The 19,820-nt window shown below is 44.0% G+C and overlaps 1 protein-coding gene across 1 annotated transcript; it reads left to right on the forward strand.

Moving 5' to 3' along the window:
* LOC133899773 (aspartic proteinase nepenthesin-1-like) lies at nucleotides 1-1,626 on the forward strand. Its single transcript, XM_062340836.1, has one exon. It carries the CDS (start codon nucleotides 117-119, stop codon nucleotides 1,443-1,445), a length of 1,329 nt encoding a protein of 442 aa, XP_062196820.1. The 5' UTR covers nucleotides 1-116; the 3' UTR covers nucleotides 1,446-1,626.
* Nucleotides 1,627-19,820: the final 18,194 nt, after the last annotated feature.

Genomic DNA, 19,820 nt, shown 5'->3' on the forward strand with positions numbered 1-19,820 from the left:
CACCATCGTGCAAAGCACGATGATGGCCTCGAGCCAACTACCCTGAGAATTACGTACCACCCCGAAAGGGTGAACCTCAAGCTGCCGCGGCCGGTCGTCTAAGTACCCACCAAAACATGATGGCGCGCCATCTTCGTCATCTCCTCCCGCTTCTGTGCCTCGCCGCCGTCGTCACCGCCGGGCATGGCTCGTTCGACCTCCTCGCCGACCTTAACCACCCCTACGCTGGCAGCTCGTTCTCCAGGCACGAGGTCTTCCGCCGCGCCGCCCGCGCGAGCAAGGACCGGGCGGCGATGCTTACTGCCAGGCTCGCGCACGTCCTCGGCAAAGGCGGAGATATCTCGGCGGCAGACGTGCTCCTCGCCCCGCTCAGCGACCAGGGCCACTCGCTGACCGTGGGCATCGGCACGCCGCCGCAGCCGCACACGCTCATCCTCGACACGGGCAGCGACCTCATCTGGACGCAGTGCAAGCTGTTCCGCCACACGGTGAGGCAGCGCGAGCCGCTCTACGACCCCGGGAAGTCCTCCTCCTTCGACATCCTCCCCTGCAGCAGCAGGCTGTGCCAGCAGGGCCAGTTCAGCTTCAAGAACTGCAGCAAGAACAGGTGCCTGTACGACGACGTGTACGGCAGCGCGGAGGCGGACGGCTTCCTCGCCTCCGAGACCTTCACCTTCGGCGTACACAGCAAGGTCTCCCTATCCCTCGGCTTCGGCTGCGGTGCGCTCTCCGCCGGGAGCCTCGTCGGCGCCTCCGGCATCATGGGCCTCAGTCCAGGGACGTTGTCCCTTATATCACAGCTTTCCATACCAAGGTTCTCCTACTGCCTCACGCCTTTCGACGAGCGGAAGACCAGCCGGCTGCTATTCGGTGCAATGGCCGACCTGCAGAAGTACAAGACGACGGGGCCAATCCAAACCACCTCCATACTAAGGAACCCAGTGGAAACCGCCTACTACTACGTGCCACTGGTAGGGCTCTCGCTTGGGACCAAGCGGCTAGAGGTGCCAGCTTCCAGTCTCGCGATAAATCCGGACGGCAGCGGCGGCACGATCGTCGACTCTGGCAGCACAATAGCGTCCCTCGTGGAGACGGCGTTCAAGGCCGTGAAGAAGGCCGTGCTGGAGACGGTGAAGCTCCCGGTGGTCAACGGGACCGTCGAGGACTACGAGCTGTGCTTCGCGCTGCCGCGTGGTGTGGCGATGGACGCGGTGAAGATGCCGCCGCTCCTGCTGCACTTCGACGGTGGCGCGGAGATGGTTCTGCCGCGGGATAACTACTTCCAGGAGCCGAGAGCCGGGCTGATGTGTCTGGCGGTGGCCAAGGCGCCGAACGGCTTCGGCGTGTCCATCATCGGCAACGTCCAGCAGCAGAACATGCACGTGCTGTTTGATGTGCGCAACCAGAAATTCTCCTTCGCGCCAACGCAATGTGACATGATCTGAGCAATACGATTGCAAACATAATTGCAATCTATAATTTACCGATTAATTCCTTTTTCCAAATTTGAATGGCGGCAGCCAATCTTGATATCGACAAACAATGAATAAAGGATAAGCTTGCCCCATTGCCATATGTATTCATCATTTTCTTTCTCCCGACACAAAGGTATATTTGGGTTTAACATGTTCGTGCTGCCTCTTACGCTTTCTTGGCTTCTCCGTTGTTTATAGAGTATTAGAGTGACATTTTGCGGTAGCCAATCTAGAAAAGCAATGAGTTCCGTTAAAGAAAAAAAAATGAACAAACAAAAACGAAGAGAGTATACATCACCAATAATTTCTAAAAGGGGTTAGAAGTTAGATATTGTTCTTTAGGGGTAAACTGCTGTACGTATTATCAACAATAGCAGATACTTTATCAATCCAGATGTAGGCCTCTTTTGGAACACATCATTTTTTTTCCTGAATCATGCAGGAATTGAACTGATTTATGTGAAACTTTCTGCAAAATCATGTGAAATTCCTGCCTTCTAAAGGATGCCATAGTATGTGATTGGTTGACACATCAACAAAGACTACTAGAAGCTCCAAACATGCGGATAATCTCATTTGAGCAAGTTGTGTGGCCATTTCACATGAAGTATAGAACGAATGCTCCAAACATGTTTAGCTGTCCTACTGAGTACCGACCATGCCTCCCCATGTTGGAAAGGTGTGATGTAGGCTAGTAGGGTAGCTGAGATGGGATATCGGTGGATGGTTAATAATGGGGAAAATGTGAAGTTTTGGGAAGATCATTGGTTTGGGGATACTAGTTTAATTAGCTATACAATTCTGGGATTTATATGTTATTGTGAATGAAAACATGTCTGTATTTCTGAAATCAGCTGGGATGGAGTAGAGCTAAAGCTGACATTCAAGAGATGTGTTGATCAGATTCTGATGCAGAGATGGTATGAGTTGGTAGATATTACTCATTCTGTGACTTTGATGAGCCTGATGCCATAGTTTATTATCTGGAAAATTAATTCTTCAGGGGTTTATGACGTGCAGTCCCTTTATGCCATAGTTAATTTTAGAGGTGTTCTTCCTGTTCATATCCCTGCTTTATGGAAGTTATCAGTTCCTCCTCGTATTCATATTTTCTTATGGTTGTTCTCATAATAAGCTCTTACCTAGAGACAATTTGAGTAATAGACAAAAGCTGGAAGATAGTTCTTGTTTGTTTTGTGCTGAAGCTGAATCAATTCATCATCTTATGTTTGCTTGTTGTATTGCTAAAGCTATATGGGCTGAAATTTCTGTTATAATTCAGAAAAATGTGGGTCATGATTACCTCTCTGTTGCACGGCTGTGGATTAGTGATAAGAAGAACAAAGTGACTAACATCCTGTGTACAGCAGTGTTGTGGTGCCTACGAAGGACAAGAAATAATATGGCTTTCAAAAAATGCTTCTGGGTCTAGTGTATGTGCAGGTTATATGGCAAATATTGGAGAGCATGCTGAAACGCTGGAGGGTGCTTTGCCCGGACAGGGACCGACGTGGAGCACCAATAAATATCTGTTGATCAACACTAGTATAATTTAATTAACTAACTAGTCATTTTAATCTAGCTAAAAATAACTATTTAGTTAATTAAATTGAACTAAAATGGATCGCTCCACATCTCTTCCATAGCCCAGACTCCAAACAATAGCAGATATAATGGTGTATTGGTACGGAGAAACCAAATTGATATGTGCCTTGATTTATTTGTGATGAATAATTGACAAGTTTATTAAGTTGATTTGATGATCTTTGCTATTGCATAAGCATGGTTGTGTTTGTCTATATTTAAGACTAACCAAAGATATTGGAGTTGGAGTGTTTGTCTCTGAACTAGAAAATTTACACTCGTAGGATGATCCAGTGTTGGAGAATTTGTACATATCGGATAGTCCGGAGATGAGCCACTATGCACACTAGAGCATTCCAGGAGGCGGAGTTTTGGATTTCTTACTACTACAAAAACTATTTTAAGAGGTGGTTTGTAACCCGTTTTCATGTACGTTTAGTGCACCCGTCTATGATCGAAGGCCCGTGAAAATAGAAGATTTCCACATGCGTAAAATAGACTGCATATGAAAACTATTTTTATAGGCGGTTCACTTAAGAAACCAAGGCACATGTCACACAACGTATCCGTTAATTCAATAAGACTCTTCGTCATAAATAATAAGATACAAGCATTAGAGGTGTGTTATTACTAGAAAGTGTGTATAAACCGTCATTGCATCCGGTTTGGCCGTATCGTGTATTCCACCTTTGATTACATACCACTTATAGGCCCTATTCAAATGCCAATATTCATAAATCATTTATAAGAATTTTATGTATGGGGATTTTCTTTACCTCTATATAACATCGATGAGATCTTGGTAGGATGATGGTTAGAAATAAGCTGAGTCAAGGACCATGAGTCTGCTCCACTTCGGCATCAATATTATACAAATAAAGTGATCGCTACATGAATACTTATGTTAAATTCTTGATCGATCAATTAAATTGAATACTTATGTTAGATTCTAGACGTATCAAATTTATAGTTTTTTTTATAGAAACAGGAGGGGAGGCCCCTACTGCATTTTTATAAAAAGAAAAAGGCGGGTATGTACATGGGTGAGTCGCAGACTCAAATAGAAAGACCCTATGCTAAGCCTAGAAACGGTTAGAAGAAAGTCTGAAACCAAGAAAGTAAAGCAATTTTTACAACTGGCTTTGCTCTATGGCAAACTAGGTCGACTTCTTCTTTCAAGTTGTGTTTCCAACGACCAAAGGAGAGAGTTCCATTGTCAAAAAATGATGTTGTTCCTCTAGATCCAGATGAGCCAACATGATATTATGAAAATTTCCTTGAAGATGGTGATCCAAACCTGGCTTTTCCTTCAGCAATCAAGTCAAAGAAGGAGAGGGACAGATCCTAATTCCATCCGAGGAATCTCCAGCACCTGCGGCTGAAAGCACAGATGAAGAAAATGTGTGTTCTGGTTTCTTCTTGTAATCTTGCACAGAGAACGCAGTCATATGACTCCAAGAAGAAGTCCTTGTGCCGAAGAAGGTTCCTAGTGTTGAGCCAGTCTTTTAAAAACAGCCAAAAGAAGAAGTTATGTTTACTGCAGCAGCAAGAACTCCATAACCATTTGAAGGAGGAATCAGCATCCCAAGTACCGAGCAGGGCGAGGTAGGCTTTCTCTGTGGAGAAGTTGCAAGAATCCCACATATAGGTCCACGAATCCGCTGCAGGGGTGACGTCTAGATTTTCCAAGAGGGAAAGGAGTTGGACAAGCTGGGAGGATGCCGTAATTGGGAGGGGGAGGAAGAACCTTTGTTCATTGTCCAATTCCAGGAAGCTGTGAACAGAAATATTCTTAACTTTGGCAAAAGAAAATAGCTGCGGGAATGTCCACTTGAGAACACCAAAATCCCACGAATCAGCCCAGAAATTGCATAACACCCATCCCTGACTTGGCAGGTGCCAATCATTTTAAAATTGAGGAGGATCAAGAGAAGGTCGCGCCACCAGAAAGACCCAACCCTGCGATCTTTATCAGGCAGCCGATTAGACGAGTGTAGTACTGACCAAGTGAAATTAACCCATGGGATATCACCGCGGTTGAAGAACTTGTGCCAAAATTTAAGAAGAAGGGCCAAAATTTGCACTCTCAGATTGATAATCTCCAAGCCTCCATGCTTTTTTGGGCGGCAAGCCTTGTTCCAAGCCACCAGGCAACCGCACCCCCCCCCCCCCTTTGTTCACATCACCACCATTCCATAAGCAATGTTTGCGATACTTACCCAACTGATCAATGAGCCTGGCTGGTAATTTTAGAGCACACATATAGTATGTGGGAAGTGCTGAGAAGACTAAGTTTACTAGAGTTAACTGACCTGCATAAGTAAGAAGTCAGGAGATGCCAGCCATTCTTCTTTCCACCCTGTTCATGAGGGGCATATATTCAATGATTCTCGGCTTGGTTGTTCCGAGGGGTAGACTCAAGTAGGTGAAGCCATTGAAGCAACTAAACACCCAAAGGTCCTGGCAAGATGAGTAACTTTGTCACCCTATATGTTAATGGGAACTAAGAAAGATTTGTTGAAATTGACTTGCAGGCAGGTAGAGTCAGCAAAGGTGCAAAGGAGGCCCTTGAGGCAAAACAGTTGTCGTGCTTCAGATAGAATCACGATTAGCATATCATCTACATATTGAACAACCAAAAAATCTCCACTGAAAGAGGACCCAACAGGGTGGGAAGAGATGTGTCTGTTAGCTGCTACATTGATGATAGACTGAAGGTCTGCTGCTAGGACAAAGAGGAGCGGGGAGAGCGGGTCACTTTGATAGACACCACGTTTGCAATGGAAAGTTTTGCCCGGGACACCATTAAGAAGCACCAAGGAAGTGCCCGATGTTAGAATTTGCCTCACCCAATTGATCCAAAGGTCAGAAAAACCCTTTTCGTGTGAGCATTTCGATGATAACATGATGTTCCACTTTGTCGAAAGCCTTTTCGAAATCGAGCTTAAGGATCACCGCTTCCCGCTTTGAGGTGTGGCAAGTGTGGATAAGCTGAAAGGCCCGGGCTAGACAATCCTGAATAGTGCACCCTTTGATAAAGCTATATTGATTTGTGTGGATCACTGAGAGGACCACTTTCTGAAAGCGGCTTGCCATCAGCTTGGTGATTAGTTTGATAGGGCCACCAAGGAGTGAGATCGGGCAGTAGTCATGAACCGTTGGAGGAGACTCCTTTTCCAGAATGAGGGTAATGTAGGACCTATTGATGGATTGAACATTTAGATTACCCATTTCAAAATTATGGCAAAGCCTGTAAAAATCTTCTTTAATGATAACCCAACATTTTTTGAGGAAGGTGCTGTTGAAACCATGGGGGCCTGGGGCATGGCTGGAGGGCATGTCCCTAATCACTGTGTCAATTTCCTCAATTGAGAAGGGGGCGTCTATCACCGGCAGTACCACTGTGGAGACCAGCTCATTCAAATCAAAGAAAATATCGGGGCATTCGGAGATACCTAAACGCTCTTTGAAAGAGACCCATAGCGCACCAGCTTTTAGACCATGCTCAGAGACAATGGAACCGTCCTTAAGAGTGAGCTGAGCAATATAGTTCTTTCTGAAGGAGTAAGATGCTAGAGCTTGGAAGAGTTTCACTCGCCAAATTTGACCCAATGGACTGTAGACCTTTGTTTCCAATAGGTTCTTTTTGCTTCCAACAAGGACAGAAGGTGACTTTGTAAAATCTTGCGGAAGTTACACTCAAAGAGAGAGGGGGCGTTGGTCTTCTAGGCTGTCCAAAAAGGCTAGCGCCCAGCTGCAATTGTTGATAGTTTTGTTGAGTTTCAACGATTCTTTGTTCCAAACCTTCAGCCCATGTCGAAGAAACTTAAACTTAGCAGAAATGTTCATGGCCGGTTGTAAGAGGAAAGGAGCCGATCTCCACAGCCTTTCAACACTAGGGATGAAGTCTGGGAAGCTGACCCAAAAATTTTCGAATCGAAAGGGATAGAAGTTCCAACTTGCACCAGATAGGGGATATGATCCGAAGTAATCCGAGACAGAGGGACAGCCATGGTGTCCGGATAGGATATGGCCCATTCTGATGAAGTAAACACCAATCTAACTTCTCCAAGAGAGCATTTGTCTACATGTTATTCCAATTAAAGGCGCGCCCTTTAAGAGGGATCTCAACTAGATCAAGATGATGGATCATATCATTGAAAAGTAACATTTCATTTGCATTGCCACCGGGCCTGTTTCTATTATCTGGAGAACAGAGAAGGTTGAAATCCCCCACAAGCATCTAGTGATCGAAAGTGGTAGCATCAAAGTTATAAAGCCATGATATAAAGGCAGCCTTCTCATCGACAGCAGCAGGACCATAAATATTGGTTAAGTCAAAACATTTGGCTGAGAGGGCGCAGGTGAACTTGATAGTGAGAGAGTAGGAGTTAGCAAAAACAATATCACTAGAGAAGAGCCCACCCTTCAAGCAATCAGAAGGCCCCCTGAAGCACCACCGAGGGGGAGAAAGCAAATTTGTTGAAGAACCTTGGGCAGAAATTGCTAATATAATCTTGGTCAAAGTTTTCACGCTTAGTTTCCTGCATGCAAATGATATCACAGGAGCTTTCATCAATTTTGGACCTAATACCGTTCCATTTCAGCTGAGAATTAATGCCTCGAATGTTCCACGAAAGAATTTTCCAATCCCAAGTATTATCCATTAAACCATAGAGAAAGAGCAGCCAGCCAGCACTGACAAAGCCAGGGTGAAAACCACCAACTTGAAGAACTATCGTCATGCGAGTGATGTGAAAAGGAGGCACGAGGCCTCCATCCAATCTGCCGAAAAAAGGATGCTGAAAGGCTATAAGCTAAGAAATCACCAGCATTCGCGAAAGCATCAAGTTTTATTAGACAGTCACATAGGACTACGACCAAAAGGAACCAAAAGGGACACCGAGATTCCGACGATTGCCATTCCATAAGAAGAGACATGACCAACATCAGCACTAATCAAAGGACCAAGCAAAGCCCATTATTGAGAAGATGCCAGGGATGGGTGCAGTAAAGCCACCATGGGCCATGCAATAGGTGCGTATTCATCATCTTCATTACTTGAAGCCACGGCTAGAGCCTCAACTAATACCTCCTTAGGATGCATCAGACACCAGCCTTGACAAATCGCCTGAAGGTTCTCCACTGAGAGATGAGGTGGAGGACCAGCAGAAGAAGCTACTGGGGCAACTGTCCCAAGGTATTGAGGAGTAAACCCTGCAGCACTCCCTCATCGTGGAAGCCATTGAGGGATAGATTGTATAGTTCTTTTATGTAGCTTGATATATCAAACCTACGTGATTTGGTCATTTCTTTTATAACCCTTGTTTTCTCCTCGTTATTTTTCTCCTTAATCTTAGGGGATCGGTCCTCAACTTCACGACCAACTTAGGCTGGGAAATTTGTTGCGGATCAATGAATCTGACCGGTAACTTTAACATTTTCACGTTGCTAAATTGCATTCTACAGAACAAGTCACTAGTCATTAGCTTCTATAGCATACAATGGTAGATATATGAACATATGGGTAGATTACAAGCACTTACAAGCACCACACGCTTATGAGATTGATGTTGAGTTTGTCGCAGTGAAACAAAGCATGCATGTCCTTAACATCCACTATGAGATAGGAGTCTCCGCTTAGAAAAATGTTAGCGGAATAGTAGCAATGATTATCGAGAACCCCGCGCGACATGCCCTCATGTACCATTCGTGTAATCTGTTCATATCCCATGGACCTTCTTGGAGTTGAAACAATGGTAGAAATGGCTTGCCATTCTCATATTTCTCAGGAACATCCGATGTAGACAAGAAATCGAACTGAGGGGTACTTAATTTTTGCCGGTCTCTTTCACAAGATCGCCCTTTGCTAGAGATTTCTAAGCGGATGATGCCTTTACTTTGGAGGATAGAAGCCACCACTTCACCGGAGATGTTAGAGTCTTTTCGTATGGGGGTAACCATGATAGGGACTCTCCAATGCTCAGGTGAAGGTGCCGGAGGCGCAGACGCTAGAGGCAGAGAGGCCGGAGTCATAGACACTAGAGGCAGAGGTGCCAGAGTTGCAGACGGTGAAGCACGATGTGAAGATGCCTAAGGCGGAGATACTGGGTGCGGAGGCAGAGAGGCTTGGTACGGGGGTGAAGGTGCATGAGACAGAGATGCTAGACGCGGGGATGGACGTGATGCTGGCGATTGTGACTGCTGATGGTTGAAGATGATATCTCGTCTAGACCATAGAATGAAGTTGCAAACATCCTCATCAAGAAATCTCAATACCCTCAAGTGTGCTGATGTCTAGCTTGTACTTCATAAAAAATTGTTGTACTTAGTCCACTTGTACCTTGACGTAACCGGCCTTGAATGTCTTGATTATGAAACACACGGCCTAGAATGGCATGGCTTGTGGCAGCCTCGACAGCGAAGTCTCCCTTGCCTACCGGAACATTTAGCATGCAAGGGGTAGCCTCTGTGATATCATCCACAGGATATCTCTGGTTATCGGCATGCATGGACCCGACGCTGCTCTGAAAGCTTGGCCTGGTTGGTTGCTCTATCATCGTTAATGTCGCCCTTTCCTTCTCCTTTTCATTCCACATCTTCATGAACTGGACCTTAACATGTTCTTATATATCTTCCACCAGGGTCTTCTTATATCTATGATGGGTCTTGTATTGGCCCACGACGTCTGAGAACCCATGCTTCTAGCCCACTTTTGATTCGATGCCTCGAGTGCCACCCGGGTGCTCCTTGTTCCTCGGGGCCTTGGTAAGCAGGTCATTCTCCCTGTAGGGCTCTAGAGACCCTTCGTTAGCAATCTCTTGAATGGTCTAGGTCACTTTCATAGTCTCGGGGCTTTTGAATGCTTAGTCCCCAGACTCGGTTCCCAATTTCTGCTTCGCTCACACTACTAAAGAACTAGCTATAAGTGTCAACTCATCAGTATCGGTTCAGCCAAAATTGACACTGATAGGGTAACAGTGCCAATTCGTACCAAAACTAGACTTCCACGTGTCCATTCAGATAAAAACTGGCACTGATAAGTAGCATTAGTACCAGTTAGTATTAAGAATCAGCGCTGATACTATTAATCGGATTTTGGCTCATCGCATCCGCCGTCTGCGGCTCTCTCCATCCTTATCTCTTCACGTCACGTCGTTTCTCTCCCCATTCTCTATCTCGCTCCTCCCCTCCCCATCTCCTTCTCCCTCCCACCGTTGGCCTCCCCCCTCCCCATCTCCTTCTCCATCACACCGCTGACCTCCTCCTCTCGCCCCTCCCCATCGGCCTCCTCCCCTCGTGACTCCTCCCTCTCTCTCTTGTCTCCTCTCTCTCTCTCTCTCTCTCTCTCTCTCTCTCTCTCTCTCTCTCTTGTTGGATCCAGGGCAAGTGGCAATCGAGCAGGATCGGCGGTTGAGCGGTGTCCGAGCTCGAGCGGCGGCCGAGCATGAGCAGCGACCGAGCGGTGGTAGAGTGGCCGCTGTAGAGGAGGAGCAGAGCAAGTGTGTTGTGATTCTTGTTCTTTATTGGGTTTTGTAATCTATACTCGTGTGATGGTGTGTGTTAGGCTCGGCGATGCAATGGAATGGATGTTGAGGATGATGGTCCGAAGAGATTTTTTTGTCATCGAATTGGGACTCGAATTGGTTGTCGTGGGCTTTTTTTTGTGGCGGCGGCCTTTGAGCCATCGCATTTGCAGGTGTGCCCGGTAGTGCCGGTGACAGTGATGAAGGGAGCGGCATCCGAGCCAGCTTGATTTCGATCCGGCTTGGATGCCGCTCCCGTTGCCACCAATTTCCTCTTATTTTATTGTCTGAAAATATTAATAGTGCTGGGTGGGTAACCCGCACTGATAATTGCCAACTATCAGTGCCGAGTATTTTGTGCCGTTGAAAAACCAGTAGTGAAACCGATTTTCAACCGACACTGTTAGGCCTTTTTATAGTAGTGTCATCATAATTTTCCAATGTGTTGGGTTTCCCAGCCCAAACAGCCTCTTCTTCTTGCCTCCTCCATTCAGAAATTTAAGGGGCATACCTAGACGAGCCCAAGTGAAGGTGGTACTTGTTCTTCTTCATAAGGTGCTTGAACGATTCACCTAATTTGATGGCCTTAGGTGTGGTCTTCTACTGAACAAACTCCGCCCATTGGTCTAGCATAATCTTTTCGTATATCTTAAAGGGCACCAAGTTCTTCTTCACGAAGTCCTTGTTCAGCTCACTCTTCCAGCCCTGGAAGCTATTTGTCATAGTTTTCAATGCATTCTATTTGGCGGCTTCCTCTATTCCCGAGGGACTCCTTCGTCTCATCCGGTAGGAACCGCCAATCAGTTATTGTGATTGGGATGTACTCCTTGACAAAAAATCCACAACTATTGTAGAATTTGGCGTTGGCCTCACGAGGTGCAACAGGCTCCCCTTCAACACCGACTTGCGTTATTGTATAAGTGCCGGATGACAACTTGTTTCTTCTTCGCTCACCCCATCTTCGTTTCAGTGTACCCCAAAGGGACCCGAAGTTTCGGGCACAGAGGGAGCAGAAGGTTGTGGCGCAGATGATCGATGCGAAGATCTTTGCACCCTCACCCTCTAAAGAGAGAAAAAGGAGAGTTGACATAAACAAAAAATATTCCTCCATTTAAGAAGTATAAAATGCATTGACTCATCTCAATACCTCTTCGGTGGGATCATAGTCGTTGTCATTTTCCCGACATCGGCTCTCCCGGTCGCACGGAATAGGGCTCGGGCTGTGATACTCACCCGAGCTTTCACTGTTGTCGAAGTAGGACGACAGATGTGGGCTTGGGCTCCTATCCGACCTCCTGCTTGCATCTGCCCCATCTTGTGCTGGGGCGCCCTCTATTGCGAGCATCCTCTATGCTGGGGTGCCCTCTATTGCAAGCATCCTCTGTGCATCTGGTTTCTTAGGGGGGTTTGGGCTACTATCTGACCTCCTACTTGCATCTGCCACATCTAATTTCTTAGGGGTTACTGTCCTTTTCTGCCCCATGGTACTAGAGGAAAGAAAAGAAATCAAGGTCTGTTCAGTCTCTAATGATGTGGCTCTCTCATGAGAGTTGTTTTGTATTCAGCTTTAATTGAGATTAAAGATTTGAACGATCCTATAAAGTATCTCCCAATAACCGGTGGATACCAAGGATTCCACCCTGAACTTTAAAAGTAATTCTTCAAACTTTCAAGAAAATGCAAAAAGATTGCAGCAATTGCTTGGAATAGATAGCACATGTATGGGCCTATGCCTGCTCATACTTCATACCACAAGTAAGAATGTTCCTCTTTATGTTTCAGATCGAAACAAAATTATATGTATGCTCCGGAGCAGCCATGCAAACTTTGAACTAAAAAAATATTCATTCTCAACACACAACTTGGTTAGTTTTCCACTCTATTTATCAGAAGCAAGTGAATATTAGTATTCTTGGAATTAATACATAACACAACAACGTCAATTGATTTGCTCAGCCAGAGGTTCAAGTGACATCAACAAAAAAGAGTTCAAGTTTCAAAAGGAATCAAATGACCGTTAAGCTCGCATTGCCATGGCATAACCTCCTGCAGCCTATTGCAATTCACCACTTTTAAACAAACCTATTCCATCAGACCTAAACAACACCCATAAAACAAAATAAAAACAAGATGAAAGAAAATCCGACCAGCATGTACTCATGTCCCATATGATATGATGTAACATGCAAGTGCCTCCAACAGCGGGCACTACAAGCCACACAAAAACAAGAACTATATGTATTCAGATTTTACAATTTAGAAATAAAGTGGATCCTTGCTACTCTATCTATCAAAGATTTTACAATTCAGAAATAAAGTGGATGGTGAAACCGTGAAAGAAAGGATTATAAAAAAAAAACTCCCTTGTGATACAAATGGAAATAAATTTGGAACGAGGCTAATAATAATAACTGGACATGCATGCACCAACAGTGGATGGAAAACAATGGACGTTCAAAGACACTAATGCACATGCATGTCAACTGGGAAAAGAAGTTTAATTTACAGTAGATCAAATAACAATATCTTACATAAACTTCATTTGTTACATGTTTCCCACACGTAAGATAATCATAAAGCAGAGACATGCTATGCTATGGTTCAACACAAAAATGTGAACCGATTGAGGCAGTTTTGGCATACTGTTTTTTTCTCCCAATACATTATGACTTTTCAAAGTGTTGATGTCTGGATAATTTACTAGAAGCTTGAAAGATGAACAACATTCTTTCAAACAGATAAAACTGTTAACACTACATTCTTTCTAAAAATGTCAAATGTACACATGTATAGATCAAAATAAAGTATTAGGAGCTGCGGGACATCCTAATGGAAAAATCCCTCAGCGGCACGATGGCCAGGCAACACACAAAGAATGGTGGCACGATGGCCGGGCAACACACAGAGAATGGTGGTACAATGGCCTAGCATCACACAGAGAAATAAAGGTCCACGGGCTCAGCTAGAGCACCAGCTAAATTCGGCTCGTCCGGGAGGGGATGGCTACTCACCACGGCGAACGAAGGAGGGCACCAGGAGGAGGGCCTCAGGCGTCGGTGGCACGTGGAGGAGGGAGATGGGAGGGGGGCACCGAGCACCGGGTCCTTGATGAAGAAGTTGAAGATGACGCTTGGGGACGAGGAGGAGGCCAGGCTCATGGATGAGGAGGAGGCCGAGCTCATGGTGGCGTCGAAGAGGTGGCGTGTCGGCTTGGAGGTGACACATCGGAGAGGTAGCCTAACAGTACAGAGGGGAGGCAGTCAATGGGGTCTAGGGTTCCGAGGGGCTCGTGTGTGACTATATATAAAACTTCATTTTCACAGGTCAGTTGATGTAACAAATCACCTGCCAAAATGCATTTTCACAGGTGGTTCACTTAACAAACCGCCTGTGAAAATGCATTTTCACAGGTGGTTCACTTAACAAACCGCCTGTGAAAATGCAATTTTCATAGACAGTTTACTTTATAAACTACATATGCAAATGCATTTACTTTTTATTTTGTATTTTTATTATTTCGCTGGAAATATTCTTCTATTACAAATTCTATATGCATATATTTAAAGCAATCTCATATATTATATCATATTGTTGTATTACATATTTTTGTTACATAAGGCAATGCATATACAATTGTTTTAAATATGTTTTTGACAAGTCTATTGTACATTATCATTTTTTTGTCACTTTTGGGAATCAATAATCATATTGGAAATTAAGTTATATGGCATGAATGTCACATTAGAAAATAAGTTGTATAACATGAAAATCACATTGTAAACTAAGTTACATAACATGACACTATTTGCCTTGAACTATTTTTCCTACACCATCAAGGCGTATGTAGGGCATGATATGTCTATCGAGGGTTGCTTCTATAAGTTTGATCTTTTCTGGATCTTCGAAATGCGGCACATTATATAATTGATTGTATTCTTCCTCATCCTCCACATTCTCAACTCAGATAATTCTTTATTTTCTAGCAACAACTATGTACTTCTTTTCATTCTTGAGTTCGTTTATATAGAAAACCTATACGATATGACCAACGGGTACCCACGTGTCATCTTTATGGCCTATAATGCTGAGGTCGACGGTTGTGAACCTGTAGTTTTCCACCGCCATGCCATTTGGGTGTTTGACCCATTTGCACCAAAAGACGTGGATTTGTAGATTCACTCCATAGTAGAGTTCCCAGATTTCATCTATGAACCTATAGTAGGTGATCTTTTCCCCTGTTGTGTCATAGGCTTCTATCCGAACTCCATTATTTTGGGTTGTGCTCTTCTTATCCTTTGCTTTAGTATAAAACGTGTACCCATTAATGTCATACACTTTCCATGACGTAACTAAACTTGATGGGTCATAAGCTAACATTTTCACATTTTTTTATCTACAGATTCACCATCTGTAAGGTTTTGGTTCTTGAACCATGTGGTGAAGTGACGCTTGCGCTCTTTTAAGATCCAAACATTTGAGCGGCCTTGATTTTCTGTGTAAAGCTCATTCAGGTGTTGCTGGACGTACGACTCCACTATCTTGAGCTGCTGCAAGATGGTAAAATATGCTTCTTCCACTGCTTTGTAATCATGATTGATGAATCTTTTCTTTCCTTTGGTCCCTCTCCCAGACAACCTCCTCTCATGTCAAGATACAAGTACACCAATCAGTTTTGCATCTTTTATGTAATCTATGCAACACTCAATGACTTCCTCGGTACTGTAGCCCTTGATCATGGAACCCTCTGGGTGAGCATGATTCCATACATAACCCTTGAGAATGCACATGTACTGCTCAAACGTATACATCTGATGTAACAATACAGGACACAGTGCAATTATCTCATTTACGATATGAACCAAGAGGTATACCATGACATCAAAAAAGGAGGGAGAGAGGCACATCTCAAGTTGGCACAGAGTCTCTACCAAGTAACTATGTAGAGCATTCAGTTTTTTAGCATCGAGCACCTTCTGTGCAATTGCGTTGAAGAAGTGACCCAACCGTGTGATGACCACCTTTATGCATCCTAGCTTGATACCCCTGATTGCAGTATCGAGCATTTGCGTCATTATCACATGACAATCGTGAGAATTCATGCCGATTAGCTTCGGATCTTTCATCGAGACTAGTTTCTTAATGTTGTATAAGTAACTCGTCGGGACTCTCACCCCACGTAAGCACTTGCACAGTGCCTTTTTCTCATCATGTGTTAGAGAGTAGCTAGCCGGGGGAAGGTAATGTTTCCTATTTGGTCTGTCTTTAGGGTGTAGCTCTGGCCTAATTTTAAAATGTACCAAGTCCTTACGTGACTTGATTCCATCCTTTGTCTTGCTTGATATGTCCAGTAAGAGGTCAATGATGCTATCACACACATTCTTCTCAACGTGCATGATATCGATGCCGTGAAGAACGTCCAAGTCCTTCCAGTAGGGCAAATACTTAAAGAAAATTGACATCTTCTTCCACAGCATGACGGTCGGTGTCTCACTTTTCTTCCCCTTTTTACCCTTCGGCGGCTTCCCCAAAACAACCTTGATGCTCTTGACCATTTCAAACACTAGTGCCCCGCTGCGGTTTTGGGCCATTACCTTGCTCAATCGTATTGTCAAAATATTTCTCCATCTTGCAATATTTGTGAGTTTTGAGTAAGAATCGTCGTTGTCACGTGTACACTACCTTCTATGAGTACGAAAGGTACATAGACACGGTTTCATCCAAGTATAGTACGCATCCTTGCTTCCCTTTAACCTGTCCCGATAGGGGAAAAATGGCAGAATAATCATTGATGGTAACGAAAATCATGGCCTTCAGTGTGAAGTAATGTAGTCAGAACTCATCCCACACTTGGACCCCATCATTCCATAGTTTTCCATATCTTCCATCTATGGTTGTAGAAACACATCTATATCGTTGTCAGATTGTTTCGTTTCTTGGATAAGAATGACCAGCATAAGGTACTTCCGTTTCATACATAGCCATGGAGGAAGGTTGTAGATGGCTAGGACCACTGGCCAAGTGCTATATGAGGCGCTCATGTCACCAAAAGGATTCATTCCATCGGTACTCATCGCGAACCTTACATTCCTTGGTTCTTTAGCGAAATCGGGATATATGGCATCGAACTTTCTCCATTGGCTAGCATCAGTGGGGTGTCGAAGCTTAGTTCCATCCTTCTTACTCTTATCGAAATGCCAATGCATCAGTTCAGAGTCCCTAAGATTCGAGTACAAACACTGCAAGCGGGAGATCACTTGCAGGTACCACATCACCTTGGTAGGACTTCTTCTCTTCTCCATATTGGAAGAAGTGTCTTCTTCATCACGATCAACGTTACTCTTCTTCTTCTTCATGTTGGCAGAAGCATTTTCGTCCTCACAATCATAATTTCTCTTTTACCGACTCGTATTGCACACTGGGAATCTATCCAAGGGTTCGTACTCTTTATGATAGAAGATACAGTGGTTTAGACACACGTGTAATTTTTTCACATCCAATGACAACAGGAGGATAAGCTTCTTCGCCTGATAAGTGGTGGTGGGCAAGGAGTTAGGCTTCGGAAGCATGTTTACCAAGAGACTCAACAGATCCGAGAAACTCTTATCGGACCATCTATTGTTGGCCTTCAACCTTAGAAGTTCAAGCACCGAGTGAAACACCGTAAATTCCTTATCACACCCCTTCGATTCCTCATACAAAAGTTCTTTCGATGCTTCTGTAATGCCTCAAAATTATCTAAACCCCTCATGTCCCTTAAAACATGTGGTTCTGCGTGGCGCAACATTTCCTCCAGATTGAAATCAATATCATCATCCATCATAACATCAGTGTCACCTTCGACTCCCTCATTATCACCATCCACTTGATCAGCAGCGACGTCATCGTTTGGTTCACATGTACTTTGTTCGTCGTGTTTGAACCAACATGTGTAATCCTCGACAAAACCTCTCAAGATCAAGTGTGATTTGATTATGGTTCATTTGTCTCACAATTTCTTGTTCTTACAGTCAGAACATAGATAATGTACTTCCTTTGTCTTCTTAATCAAAGCCTCCTTCTCGGTGGCTTCAATAAAAGTAGAAAGTCCTTCGATGTATATTTGTCTATGTCTTGGCGCATCGTACATCCATGCTCTGTCCATCATTAACTTCAACCACAAAATTAGATACATAAATTAATTAATAAGGAAATCATAATAAAAAAGAGTTTTTTTAAAAAAAAAAGGGAGGGGGGGGGGGGAAATTGAGCTTGTTATGATTATAACATGTCTATGCAATTGAATCTACAATGGGAAAAATTGGCTCAAAACAATATGGAGTCATCACTCTCTCTCCCTCTACATCTAGATCTAGATCTAATCTAGATATATGCAAAATTCCCCATTCATAATAAAACCTCCTAGAGACTAAAAACATCAAATTCCAGCTACATTTTTGAAATATAATGTTAGAATCATGTGAATCTACACAATTGAATCAATATTGGTCACAAATTTTAGCTAATTTGAGGATCTAAATGGCTAAAACCATGATGATCTCTAGATCACATCTAAACCCTAATTAAGCCTTAAATCTAAATCTAAACTTGAAAAGATACTACCTAGGGGTGAGATACCCTTACCTTAGATGGCTCCTCCAAGAAATTCAAAAATAAAATATTCCCCCTTTGTTTTCAAAATCTGTGGCCGCCTTTGAGCTCTACTGTTCATACACAGTGAGCTTTATCTGAATGGAGCTTCCCATTGGGAGGGACTGTTTATAGAGATATTATTACAGGCAGTTCACATAAGGGCTGTTTCGGGCTGCCTGTGGAAATTAATTTCCACATGTGGTTCCTTATGTTAACCGCATGTGAAAATAGCTTCATTTCTACGAGCGAATCACACAAGGATCTGTCTGTTGAAATTAATCATTTCTACATGTGGGTTTTTATGTGAACCGCCTGTGGAAATAGACTCTATTATCACAGGTGGTTTACATAAAAAACCGCATGTAGAAATGAAATTATTTCTACAGGCAGTTAACATAAGGAACCGTCTATAGAAACTAATTTCCACAGGCAGCCCGAAACTGCACAGGGGCCCAACCTACTACTCAGGCGGTTTGTCACATGAATTGCATGTATAAATGAACCCTGGGTGTCTCGAAAAATAGCTTTTGTAGTATCTATACACTGGATGGTCTGGTGATGGAGGATGTAAATGTCGGATGCCTCACCGGAGTATTTGTTCCAGAAAGGTTGCAAAATGACTTGTCTAGCGGGTTGCACTCACCAGATGGTCTGGCGATGGAGGAGTGTACACTGGATACTTCACCGGAGGATTTTCCAGGAAGTTTTTAGTGGAGTCAGAATTACAAGCGTCGGATGGTCCAGTGATCAAAGAGGACAATACAGGCCGGATCATCTGGTGTTCACGATTTTTGTAGGATGAGTTCTTCAATAGAGAATTTTGATTTTGTCTAATTAGAGATGGAATTGGAGATACATTTGTGGTTTTCTTATGATGTACATGTGATAGATGTAACTTGGCTGTCGACGGCGAGATGACCAGGGCTAAGTGTGGTGCTTGGTACCAGACAATCAAGGTGGTTGGACAGAGTCAAGGGTGATCCTAGCTGTACACGTGATGTGCAAGCAAATCATGAGAAGGTGGATGAAGACTGCATGTTGACAAAGTCAAACAAAAGGGATTCCTGCGCAAGTGACAAGGAAACCTGAGGGATCAGGAGCGGGACAGACTTGCTGAAGGTAGAGATCGCAAGATAGAGTACAAACGTTGACATTGGGTAGCTTGCTTAAGGTGTAAGCAAGTGGTGGTGAGTCATGCTTTAAGAAGCGTAGAGGCGGTTTCTCGGTGTGGCCTCAAAACTGTGGGAAAGTGTGATGTGCATGTGGTATCATCGTGAAGCTTGCGTTGAGATGAAGCTAAGTCATGAAGGCTCCACGGCCGTTCGATGGATGAGAAAAAAGACAAACAAAAATGCCCTTGGTGGCAGGTATGAGTGTATTGGAAGAGAGGGGTATTTTGGGAATAATCTAGGAAACTTAGGGGTCAAGGTACCTAGGCTATAAATAGAGGGAGAGGGCTGGTTGAGCTCTTTGAGCTATCCATTTGAGAGTTATGTGCTAGGGTTTTAGGAGAGCGAGAGAGGAATGCTTAACCTTTGTATTAGGTGAGAGCTTTTGTATACAAAAATACTTTGTAATCTGTCAAAAATAGGGCATTCCTCTGCAA

Source organism: Phragmites australis, chromosome 18 (assembly GCF_958298935.1).
Source record: "Phragmites australis chromosome 18, lpPhrAust1.1, whole genome shotgun sequence".
In the NCBI taxonomy this organism is placed as follows: domain Eukaryota; kingdom Viridiplantae; phylum Streptophyta; class Magnoliopsida; order Poales; family Poaceae; genus Phragmites; species Phragmites australis.